Here is a 13302-nt window from a genome sequence, read left to right as displayed (position 1 = left end):
TGGGAGAAGAACATCTGTCTCTTGGAGAGAAAGAGAGTATACATAGGGTTCATAATTGCAATAAGCAGTAAACCAATGAAAATCTACAGAACATGAAGTTTGTGTGGAATACTAAATATTAGAAAGCTGTTTGTGCAAAGATTTTGGTGACATCATCTGAGGCAATTGTTTGTAAACATCCCAGTCTCCAGAGTAAATTATTGCTTCGCGGCAAATTTGTAATTATTTCATAGTATGGTCTGTCTCTTACTTCAGCAGCAACTATTTTTAACTGCAGAATTGCTTGTGTTATCACATGTAAAGAAGGATGAATTTCTGTGATGCATTTTTGCAAAATTATTATCACTGGGGGGATAGAATATATTGTCATCCTTCTGCTGAAATATAAACCTATATCCGGGCCTTGCAGGTCAGTTTCCCATCAGAGGAGAAATCAGTGACAGGGAGTGTTGGTATTTTCTTAATGTTAACTTGTTTTATTTACACCGTATACGCCAGTTCTTGAACAGAGGTCGTCACAAACAGCATGCAGGAAAGCACCTCTTTTGGAACTCTGAGCTCAAAAACCACCCCCTGGTTCTCAGGAAGAAACTGCCCTAAGAATAAAGACTAGTGAGAGAGATTAAAGCAGAGCGCGAACAATTTGCTGTTGGCAACAGCTTCCCTGAAGAGAAAGTGCATCATAGAATGAACAACACAACACAACAGTATTTCTCAAAAGAAAACATTTTGTTTTCATGCCATGATTTTTTTGTTTTGTTTTGTTTGGGTAAACTGTATAACAGCACCATCAGGTAAAACCTGGTACTTTACCTTGATCCTGGAAAGGTGGGTTAACTTTACACACATCAGTTCAGTGGGACTATTCATGTTTATTAAGTTAGACATATGCATAAGTCCAAGTCTAACTTTCTGCAGAAAAGGACCTAGGGGTTACAGTGGACGAGAAGCTGGATATGAGTTAACAGTGTGTCCTTGTTGCCAAGAAGGCTAACAGCATTTGAGGCTGTATAAGTAGCAGCATTGTCAGCAGATCGAGGGACGTGATCATTCCCCTCTATTCGGCATTGGTGAGGCCTCATCTGGAGAATTGTGTCCAGTTTTGGGCCCCACACTACGAGAAGGATGTGGAAAAATTGGAAAGAGTCCAGCAGAGGGCAACAAAAATGATTAGGGGGTTGGAGCACATGACGTATGAGGAGGGCTGAGGGAACTGGGATTATTCAGTCTGCAGAAGAGAAGAACGAGGGGGGTTTTGATAGCTGCTTTCAACTACCTGAAGGGGGGTTCCAAAGAAGATGAATCTAGACTATTCTCAGTGGTAGCAGATGACAGAACAAGGAGTAATGGTCTCAAGTTGCAGTGCGGGAGGTTTAGGTTGGATATTAGGAAAAACTTTTTCACTAGGAGGGTGGTGAAGCACTGGAATGGGTTACCTAGGGAGGTGATGGAATCTCCCTCCTTAGAGGTTTTTAAGGCCCAGCTTGACAAAGCCCTGGCTGGGATGATTTATTTGGGGATTGGTCCTACTTTGAGCAGGGGGTTGGACTAGATGACCTCCTGAGGTCCCTTCCAACCCTGATATTCTATAAGTCTTGCAAGAGCATGGTTGTAGTCTGTTTCTGTGCTCTGGTGGGGTTCTGTGAAAGCTGTGTTGTCCCAGTCTGGTGCACCAAGGCAGCAGAGCAGAAAGGGACCCAGCTGACTGCTACTCCAGAAGCATGTTCAAAAAATTGGTTCAGAAACTCTTTTGTGCTGGATTCCCCTTTTTTGCTATTTCAGGCATTCAATACACAACGATGCAACTGGCTCGTTTAAAAATAAAAGTAGAGGTTGCCTTTTTAAAACAAAAACAAAACACTCATTTTCTTCAGTGCATTCTATTTTGCAGTAATATTTATTTTTATTATGTGTTTCACTGCCCAAACACCATCCAAATGGCCAAGAGAGGATCATATGACTATAACTGTATCATTGCCATCCTAATCCAATCTACAGGTTTTGACCATATTGACACTGTGCTAAACTATGGCTGTAGTGGATAGTTGCTCTCTGGGACTAAAGACAACATTTCATGTGCAGAAAAAATACAGAAATTGATCTTGCAGCTAGTTGCTAATGGTTTCTTTTTCTTTTAATCGTAGTGGCACCTCTGGTTATGTAACTGTTCCAGCTCTTTATTAGGTAGTCTATAAAGAGGCAGCCCAGAGTTAATTGCTGCTTAATAGAATGTTTTAAAAGCTAGAGCCAGTCTTCAATTTAATTTCTAATGAAGACCTTTTAAAAAAAATGTTTCACATAATATTTGTACTTTTGATTCTTCACAGCCAAGCATTTGGAATATGTCTAACTATCAGTACTTAGATATAGCTGTATTATAGAAATAGCTGGATAAACAGAGCATCTGTTACTGGTCATACATTGTGCCTTGATTGTATTCTAGATAGAATTAGGAAGTTTATATAGATTTTTCTTTTAAAAATATTAGAAAAAGAGGGGAACTTTCATGAGTAAAGCTATGCCCCTAGACCAAATGGCGTCCCTAGCGAGGATGTCTTTGGTGCTGTCCCTCCTCCTCATTTGTTAAACTTTTGAATACCTTATTTTTTATTGACAGGTTTCAGAGTAACAGCCGTGTTAGTCTGTATTCGCAAAAAGCATTTGTGGCCCATTTCACGACTTTGATGCATGATTTGCATGCATGATTTATCCCTGTCATATAAGATGATAAATTTACACGCTAGGATCTGTAAATCTGTGTTTATTCATGTCATATATAAGCAAATAAAAAAATTGTTTCTCTTTTCACCCGGGCAAAAAGGGACCCTGGTGGCTCTGGTCAGCACCATTGACTGGGCCGTTAAAAGTCGGGGTTGGCAGGTTCCTTACCCTGCTCTGTGCGGCTCCCAGGAAGCGGCCAGCATGTCCCTCTGGCTCCTGGGCGCAGGGGCAGTCACGGGGGCTCAGCACACTGCCCTTCCTTGAGTGTCCGTTCTGCAGCTCCCATTGGCTGGGAATCACATATCCACGGAATACCTGAAACATTTTACTTCAAACATTCTATTTTCCCTTTTGTTGCTAACAACAAAAACAGCACCCCAAGTCCAGCCCCCCAGTGGGTCGCCTGGGTTACCTGCCCCTAAATCTGGCCCTGGCTACTCATAATGTGTGCACATTTAGTAAAATAATTAGATCTTGTTGACTCACCATACAGGCCCCATAAGATGCATTCTAGAAACTCACTTGTCGTGTCTCCTTTTAGCCATGCCGTTATAATGATAATTAATTTGACAATGGATTCCCAGTGAATAAGAGTATTATGAGAGCTGGGAAGCATAGCTCGAGCTGTGCTGAACTCCAAAAAGAAAGGATGTGTAATTCTCTGTTGGCAGTAGATTGTGCTTTGCATGGCTTTTTAGATTTCCCTACGTGATGTGCTTGCCTTCTCCTTGTTTCAAATTGTGCCAGTGATGAATAACTCCTAGTCAGCATAAGCCCAAAATTTAGAATTTTTAAATAGGATTTTACAAAATCAAATATCATCTGAATAATACATATTTTAATGAATTTTGTTTTGATTTCAATGAAATATTTTTTTTAAAAGGTAAGAATGTAATTGAGCAATCTAATTGTACTTTTGAAGCAGAATGACATGAAAAAGTAAAGGATGGGTGTGATGGGGTGTGCCAGGGATTTGCTGCCCCCTGCCGGTGGCTCTTGTGCCTTGGCACACCCTGCCGTGAAAAGATGACCTGCTGGAAGGGGGAGCACAGTGAGTTCAGATTTCTAGGTATTCTCTAGAATTAGCCTCCCACAACTGGCTGCAGGCAGAACCAGCAAGAGTTGGTCCTCCAGCACCTAAAGTGCGGGGAGCATGCAGAGACCAATCAGGGCCCAACAGGCCAGATTAAAAAAGACTGGCTGCTTCTACTAAGGGCCAGTTCTGGGTGAAGCCAGGACAAGGAAGGAAGGATCTGCCCTAATCCAAATAACCTGTTCCGGTCAGGGCCTGACCTTGACAGTATATGCCCTGGACCTCTGTGAAAGACTGTTGTTTATGTTATGGACTTTAACACCCAGTTAGTTATTTTGAGTTCAGTGTTAGTTTGTTTTCTGTAAACTTGTGAACCCGCTATTGGGGGTGCTGGGCTCGGGTGAGCCTTTGACAGTGGGTCAAAAGTAAATAGAAGCTTTTTAAAAAATGAATCTTTTCACTTTAACAACCTTCATTGTTAGCAGTAAGACAGGTGAGGAATTAACATAAATTATCTTGACAGTGATTCTTAAACATATTGCCATCTCTTTATCATATATTAACTAGCATCCTGGTGTTTGAATAATAAGATACAAATGCAGAAGGTTAAAAACAGCATATTGATTCACACGGATATTTTATTTTGTTTGTGATGGTTTCACTAGGCTTTTCCCTGAATCGCTGAAACAACAGATTACTACTTGATTTTACATGTCACATCTGAGCCATCCATTTTGTGACATTTTATCTATAGTTTACTGTCAAACTGGAATGGCATATCTAATGGGCTCCTGCAGGGGCCTGTCCTGTGTCTGGTACTAGTCAATATTTTAGTTAATAGCTTGGAGTGCTTATATGCTTATGCTTATAAAATTTGCAGATGAAACCAACCTGGGAGGGGTTGCAAACACTTCAGAGGACAGGGTTAGAATTCAAAATGACCTCGATAAATTGGAGAATTGAACTGAAATCAGTTAAATGAAATTCAATAAAGTGCAAAATACTGCACGTAGGAAAGAAAAATCAAATGCACAAATGTAAAAGGGGGAATAACTGACTAGACTGTAGTCCTGCAGAAAAAGATCAGAGGTTGTAGTAGATTACAAATTCAACATGAGCCAACAATGTGAAGCAGTTGTGAAAAAGGTGAATATTATTCTGGGGTATATTAATAGGAATGTCATATGTCACAGCTTGTAATTGTCCCACTCTCCTTGGCACTGGGGAGACTTCAGCTGGAGTAGTATGTCTAGCTTTAGGCACCACATTTTAAGAAAGATGTGCACAAATTGGAGAGAGTTCAGAGGAGAGCAACAAAAAGGATAAAAGATTGTAGAAAACCTGACCTATGAGGAAAGGTTAAAAAAACTGGGCATGTTTAGTCTTGAGAAAAGAAGACTCTGGGGGGACCTGAGGCTGGCAGTCAATTGTTCTCTGTGTCCAGTGAAGATAGGACAGGAAATAATTGGCTTAATCTGCAGCAAGGAAGATTTAGGTTAGATAGATATAAGGATAGTTAAGTACTGGAATAGTCTTCCAAGAAAGGAGGTTGTGGAATCCCCAGCATTGGAGATTTTTAAGAATAGGTTGGACAAACACCTGTCAGGGATGGTGTAGGTAGGTATATTTGGTTCTGCCTCAGTGCCAGAGGTTGGACTAGATGACCTCCTGCAGTCTCTTCCAGCCCTACATTTCTCTGATTTTTAAAGAGATGGCATTGTTTTAAATTTCTCTTCCAAGTTTTATTTTGTGTTAACAAGCTTTCAGAACATCTAAAACAAACAAAACCGAAAGATTTTTCTTAAATCTCCAAGGAAACAATATTTCAAGCAAAATTTTCTGCATTATTTTCAATACAAACACTACAGCATTTTGCTAGTGTGTAAGAATCTAAGTGAAAGTGACTAGAAACTGCGTAGTGTATTTTTATTTTCCAAGCAGTGAAAAATGAATCAATTTCGATGGGAGTTAGGTGCCTAGACACTGTTGAAAATCCCTCTAGGTGCCTGTCTGTATCTTTAAGTGTTGAAATACTTTTAAAATCTGGCCCTGGATCTCTCCGTGCCTGAGTAAAATGGAAATGGTAGCACTTCTCTACCTTACAGTGGTAATGTGAGAATAAATACATTAATTATCAGGTGCCCAAGCACTCTGGTAATGGGGGCCAAATATGTATCTTTGATAGATACAACTAATAAATAAGTGCAACAGCCTTCACCAAAATCAGAGGGCTATGGGTAGACCTCATGGTCGAATGTTTTAGAGGGCAGCGGAGAGAGAATCCAATCCCAAAATAGAAACCTACATTTTCCCATTGCCGCTTAAGAACATTTTTACAAGTATAAATTGCCTGAAATAGCTGCCAATAATATGTTTTCTGTTTTCGGGCCACGGAGCTGAGGGAACCAGTTTTAATATCTACATCATCTCCTTCCTCCTGGGACTGTAGCTCGTTACCATAGCAAAACCGCAAGGAACCTGATAAGCAAGTACAGTAGTACCATTTGGCAAACAGGATATAAATTCATTTGCATTAAGTAGACAGAGGGCTATGGAAAAATTATTGAGACAGAAAATCTTTAATTTTGCCTTAATTTATTTTTAAAACACCTGTGAACAAAGTGATTTTAATCAAATACCAAATAAAGTATTCTTCCCCACACACCATCCCCCACATTATTTTAGGAACATCAGATGAACTGTGAGGCCCAAGAGAAATATTTCCAAAGCAAAATGCTGAATGTTGCTTTGAATAGCAAGAGCTGAGCTTTAAATCTTTGCGGAGTCTTGATAGTCTCAACATTATATTGTAGATTTCTTTTTTTTTGTTCAAGCCATGTAATATTACAGTCTAAAACAGTTTTCGTTTGGGAGAGTAAATACCGGCTTACATCCATTGCTGGTGAATGTTCATTGCAGTGTAACTTATCTCAGTCTTGTGGAGTGTGATTTTTCTGAGCCTCTTTCGTAAATCAGTCTCTGCAGTCCTGTGGGTTTGTCTGAAATGAAGTTAATGGGGTCTCTGAAAATCATGTTACTACTTTCAGTACCATATATACTTTGATAATGTTGATCTGATAATGTTTGTTGAACCCATTGGATATCATCTGTCTCCATGCACACCTGGATGGTGTGCCATGAAAGAGGCAGCTAAGCTACTTACAGCACCAGTGCTGCAATGATATCTGCATCTGCGGACCCCCTCTGACTTCAGTGGGGCTTTGTGTTGGCACAGAGATGTGCCTGCAGTAGAGCTCATTGCAGAAGTGAGGTCTTCCCACTGTCCAGTGAGTGGACCCCTGTTGTATTCACTGCGCAATGTCTAACCTGCCTAGAGAAGGCTTGTCTACATGAGGACTCTCAGGATTGTTAAAATGAATCTATTTATGCCTTTGAAGGATTAAGCTACAGCAAACTAAGGTCACCTCACTTTTGAATGAGAGCATCCACACAGAGATTTAATGTCCTTTAACAGTGCGTTAACTTCACAGCTTTAGTTGATTTGTCTTAACATTCCTGGGTGCCTCTGTATAGACAAGTTCTGAATCTATTCTCACTTAACACATGTTTAAATTGAGAGCAAGTCCATTGTCCTCAGGAGATTTATTTTACATTTGCACTGTGGCAACTACAAACATAATTAAGCCCGAACTTATTTGTATTTTAAAATTACAATGCAATATTGTAAAGTGGAACAGTCATGTATTATATATTTATGTAAAATATGGTGTGTATGTGTTTTGGACTATATTTTATGCATACTGATAAATGTTCTGCTTAATGTGTAACTAAGTAGTTTCAATTCAGAGAATTCTGGAGTCAGTTTAATCAGATGATGCAAACAGTGCTATTTAGTGTTAATTCATTGAGTTTGTTTGTAATAACCATACCGGATTCACAGGCTGTCCATCACAATCAACCCATTTATGAAGCAACATGCAGAACTCTCTGTAATTCCTAGGGAAGTCCTTACTTCCATTTCTTTATTGAATTTCCTTTTCTATGATGATGAGCATCAATGTTCTTATGTTTTCTGGGGGGGAAATAATTCTAAAAAACCAATGTTTTCCTCAGTGTCTATAAACAAGTGTTTCTACCAAATATCCTTCTAGAATTAGGACTCTAACAAAACACATTTTTCCACAAAATTTTGTTACCTTTACTTTTGCTCAAATTAGATCTGCTTGATTTGCTTACATGCTAGATTTTCCGATGTTATAAGATATTAAAGACACACAACTATTTTTTACTGGCCCTCCAAAGACCTGGAAGAACTAAGTCTTAGTGGTTTGTATTTTTTTACTGTGTTGATGTAATATCATTCTTGTCCTCATTAATTACAGAACTGTTTTAGCAGTAGCTGGGGGGAAATTAAAGATCTTTAGATTTTTGTTCTTTGCTGTGAAACAAATCCTGAATGCAAGGAAAGCAGTGTAACCACTCCCTAAAAATGCGCTCATGCACTGCAAAACTAGCATTAATATGTGCCCTAATTCTGACTGCAAGCAACCCATGCACTAGGTATGGAATATACTCGCTTTGTGTGTGTGAGTGGATGATATTCTCATGTAATGACTGGTCCGCAAGGAGGATAAAGTACCTACCACTCCAAAGAGTTCCCCCTTAGCCGAAGCTGTGGTAGGTTTTTGGAGCTGAAGGAGCAGGATTCTGTTCCCAATTCCTCATAATGGGGGCAGAGTCATTATACAGCAATTAGAAAAGGAGTACTTGTGGCACCTTAGAGACTAACCAGTTTATTTGAGCATGAGCTTTCGTGAGCTACAGCTCACTTCATCGGATCATCCGATGAAGTGAGCTGTAGCTCACGAAAGCTCATGCTCAAATAAACTGGTTAGTCTCTAAGGTGCCACAAGTACTCCTTTTCTTTTTACGAATACAGACTAACACGGCTGTTACTCTGAAACCTATACAGCAATTGTCTGCTGCCTCCAGCACATGGATTTATCCCTAGTGTCAGAATAATCCTGATGGCAGTTGTGAATAGAGACTGTTCCTGGGACACGGAGTGTGTGTGTGCATTGACATGCAATCCCGTAATACTGTGTACTCTAGCACGATAGCAGCATCTTGTTAAAGTTAGATTTTGCCACTACTTCAGTAGTCAGCCTGAGTTCTGAACTCCCACTGCTGCTTTCTGGGTTTGATTTACACATGTGCATGTGCCTGTCAGAATCTGGCTCTGTATCTACAGGGGATGGGGTGGGGGGATTACATTTGAATTGTTGTTGCATTACAGAAAGCCATTCAGAAAAAAGTACTTCCAAGATTTATATCTATGAGACTGTTACAAGTCTGATATTCTGTTCCCCTAGAAATAGGAGCTGTATTCACACAAGTCTGTCTCTATAGGAAGATACAGTATATCCTGGCTAGCTCACAAGTTGCTGATGGTACAGAAGAATGGGAAGAATGCTTGTTTCGATGTTACTGGTAGAACTGACTTGAAAATTTCTCTTAAAAAAAAAAAAATTCAACGCCAATTTTTTTTGAAAATGTTTAATTATTTTGTTTTCTAATCAGCTCTAATTACCAGTGAGAGAGATGTAATTATTTTATTGGGAAATATAGTCACTGTGGAAACAACAGAGCAATATAGCTCTTCCTACCAATTTGTACATTCACATATGTATATAACATATTATTGACCACATAAAGATGTGATCTGAAAATCATTATAATTCAACTCATCGTAAAGAGCTGAGACTGGGTGATAAAAAAAAAATTCCCAGTTTTTGAAGTTGATTGAAATCTAAAGTTATTTCCTTGCAATAAGTGAACACTATCTAGAATATGAAAGCTAATGTATCTTTCAAAGTATATTCATGCCGTATATGCAGGTGTTTTAAAACAGTAATAGTTAAAATCTTCCTTCAGATTCTTTTACATAATTCTGAGCTAGCCAAACATAGTCACATTAAAACCTCTTTATAAGTCTCTGACACAATAATTTTAAGACAATTGATTGCTAACAGAATTAGAGAAAAGCATTTACATTAATGCGAAGAAATACGCTTCTGAGGGCATGTGTAAAAGTTTATACTTCAAAAAACAGCAAAGTAAAATGCACTGAAATGAAGAATACTAGGCTCAATCATGTGTTGGATTGTGGAATGATTCATATAACATGCTGAGCTTTTAAGTATTCTGTCTGTTGTTGATGGTAGGTTTCCAAATTGTAATCATATTTCTCTTTTTTGTTGCAGCTGGTCTCCAATGTTCTCATCTTCTCCTGCACAAACATTGTAGGAGTGTGTACTCATTACCCAGCTGAGGTGTCTCAAAGACAAGCATTTCAAGAGACCAGGGAGTGCATTCAGGCCAGGCTACATTCTCAAAGGGAGAACCAGCAGCAGGTAAGAAGGAGAGTGACAAGGAATTTGAGAATGGAACGGCTGATTTGGAATTAGTCTGAAAACTGTTAATTTAGGGCCAGGTACTGAATGACCCTGTGTGAAAAGTTTCAGAGTAGCAGCCGTGTTAGTCTGTATCCGCAAAAAGACCAACAAATTTATTTGAGCATAAGCTTTCATGGGCTACAGCCCACTTAATCAGATGCATAGAATGGAACATATAGTAAGAAGATATATATACATACAGAGAACATGAAAAGGTGGAAGTTGCCATACCAAATTTAAGAGGCTAATTAATTAGGATGAGCTATTATCAGCAGGAGAAAAAAAACTTCTGTAGTGATAATCAAGATGGCCCGTTTCAGACAGTTGACAAGAAGGTGTGAGGATACTTAACATGGGGAAATAGATTCAATATGTGTAATGACCCAGCCACTCTCAGTCTCTATTCAAGCCTAAGTTAATGGTATCTAGTTTGCAAATTAATTCCAGTTCAGCAGTTTCTCATTGGAGTCTGTTTTTGAAGCTTTTCTGTTGCAAAATTGCCACCTTTAAGTCTTTGTTACTGAGTGACCAGAGAGGTTGAAGTGTTCTCCTACTGGTTTTTGAATGTTGTGATTCCTGATGTCAGATTTGCATCCATTTATTCTTTTGCGTAGAGACTGTCCGGTTTGGCCAATGTACATGGCAGAGGGGCATTGCTGGCACATGGTGGCATATATCACATTGGTAGGTGTGCGGGTGAACGAGCCCCTGATGGCGTGGCTGATGTAAAACCTCTCCAGCGCATCATCAAAGATTTACAACCTATCCTGAAAGACGCTCCTTCACTCTCACAGATCTTGGGAGACAGACCAGTCCTCACTTACAGACAGCCCCCCAACCTGAAGCAAATATTCACCAGCAACCACACAACAAAAACACTAACCCAGGAACCTATCCTTGCAACAAAGCCCAATGCCAACTCTGTCCATGTATCTATTCAAGTGACACCATCATAGGACCTAATCACATCAGCCACGCCATCAGGGACTCATTCACCTGCACCCTGGATGAAATTCATCCTGAGCAGAGGGTTTGCACGGTTCTTATGCATCATTTAAGTCCCATCTAGGCCTATCTTGAGCATGAGTGGCATATGGGTCTTGTGCTGGCCCTCTGTACAGGGCATGTACTTCACCCCATCATAAGTGCACAGCACAATGATTTGTCAACACAACAAATAGCATTTGGTAGTGGTAGGGCTGTTGTTCTGCTCTTCTGCACACATTAGCAGCGGGAGATCAATTGTGGCAGAAATTAAGTAGTTCCCCATAGAGGGTGCTGCCCCAGTGCCTCCAAAGGCATTCTTCTATCTGTCTCTAAAGCACCCTCACTTCACATTGTGTGTATGTGGCTTTGAACACAACACTACAGGCTTCCGCTGACTTCCATTTTAGTTTTTAACCATTTTTAATGTCCTCAGTTAGTGTCCTGTGTACTTTTGTTTGTTAGAAAAAGGCCTAATTGCTATCAGCTCACAGTCTTGTTCTCAAGGGCTGTGGGCATATCTATTTGCTAATTCATTCTTTGGTTTTGCTGCAATGAGTCTCTTACATCATAATAATTAGAGATGAAAAGACTTTTTAGGTCAGCTTGTCCATTCCCTTGATAATGTGGGACCATGCCCCGCAGTAAATTTTCCAGTCCAGTTTTAAATAATTCATGAAATGAGGTTTCTGTGGCTTCGCTTGAGAAGTACCTTACAGTTTTGATTGCGAGTTCGGATAGGAGGGGAATGAATCAGTTGAAATGGCTGTGCATTTCTGTGAGTCATAAGGGCAACACAATTTTCACTATACTACTCTGCTTTCACACACCTGCATCTGTAGATCTGGCCATGGACAGAGTTATTCTGGGCTACTTTGGGCCAACATGGGCACCATGAAATGAAGAATGTATGTATACCTAAGTTTATTTTATTTATTTTGATATCTGGTACATAAAGAGCATCTATTTCATGCACTAAGTGTAGGGTTGCAAGTTGTCTGGTTTTCGATCAGAATGCCCAGTTGAAAAGGGACCCTGGCGGCTCCAGTCAGCTCCGGTCAGCACTGCTGACCAGGTCACTAAAAGTCTGGTAGGCGGCGCAGCAGGGCTAAGACAGGTCCCTGCCTGCCATGGCTCTGTGCAGCTCCTAGAAGCAGCGGCTTGTCTCCCTTTTGGTTCCTATGCATATATGCCACCCCAAGTGCTGGCTCTGCAGCTCCCATTGGCCAGCAATCATGGCCAATGTGAGCTGCAGGGGCGGTGCGTGAGGATGGGGCAGTGCGCAGAGCTGCCAGGCCGTGCCTCCATGTAGGAGCTGGAGGGGGGACATGCTGCTGCTTCCAGGAGCTGCCTAGGTAAGCGCTGCCTGGAGCCTGCACCCCTGACCCCCTCCTGGATCGCAGCCCCAGCCCTGATCCCCCTCCCACCCTCCAAACCCCTCGGCCCCCGCCCAGAGCACCCTCCTGCACCTCAAACCCTTCATCCCCAACCTTACCCCAGAGCCTGTACCCCCAATGGGAGCCCTCACCCCCCCCATATCCCAACCCCCTGCCCCAGCCTGGAGCCCTGTCCTGCACCCCAAACCCCTCATTCCCAGCCCCACTCCAGAGCCCGCACCCCCAGCCGCAGCCCTGATCCCCCTCCTGCCCTCCGAACCCCTCGGTCCCAGCCCGGAGCACCCTCCTACACTCCAAACCTCTCATCCCCAGCCCCACCCCAGAGTCTGCACCCCCAGCCAGAGCCCTCACCCCCCACACCCCAACCCACTGCCCCAAACCGGAGTCACCTCCTGCACCCTGACCCCCTCATTTCTGGCCCCACCCCAGAACCCACACCTCCAGCCCAGAGCCCATACCTCCTCCCATACCCCAACCCCCTGCCTAAGCTCGGAGCACTTTCCCATACTTCGAACCTCTTGGCTCCACCCCCCAGCCCGGAGCCCCCTCCTGCACCCCAAACCTCTCATCCCTCGCCCCACCCCAGAGGCCATAACCCCAGCTGGAGCCCCCACCCCCTCCTGCATCCCAACCCACTTTGTCAGTCCGGAGCACCCTCCCGCACCCTGAACTCCTCATTTCTGGCCCCACCCCAGAGCCTGCACCCCCAGCTGTAGCCCTCACCCCCTCCTGCACCCCAACCCCCTGCCCC

At 41.9% G+C, this 13302-nt stretch overlaps 1 protein-coding gene across 2 annotated transcripts in view; it reads left to right on the top strand.

Annotated features, from left to right (window-relative positions):
• ADCY5 (adenylate cyclase 5) overlaps window positions 1-13302 on the top strand; it is a 331144-nt gene that overhangs the window by 177105 nt on the left and 140737 nt on the right. For both annotated transcript variants that reach the window (XM_037912014.2, XM_043525548.1), the window contains one exon: window positions 9979-10128. In XM_037912014.2, the coding sequence (XP_037767942.1) occupies window positions 9979-10128 (150 nt within the window). The remainder of the gene's footprint in view (window positions 1-9978; window positions 10129-13302) is intronic.

The sequence above is a fragment of the Chelonia mydas genome, chromosome 11, assembly GCF_015237465.2.
Source record: "Chelonia mydas isolate rCheMyd1 chromosome 11, rCheMyd1.pri.v2, whole genome shotgun sequence".
Classification (NCBI taxonomy): domain Eukaryota; kingdom Metazoa; phylum Chordata; order Testudines; family Cheloniidae; genus Chelonia; species Chelonia mydas.
Note: the sequence above shows the minus strand (reverse complement) of the source record. Positions and strands in the feature narration are given on the sequence as shown.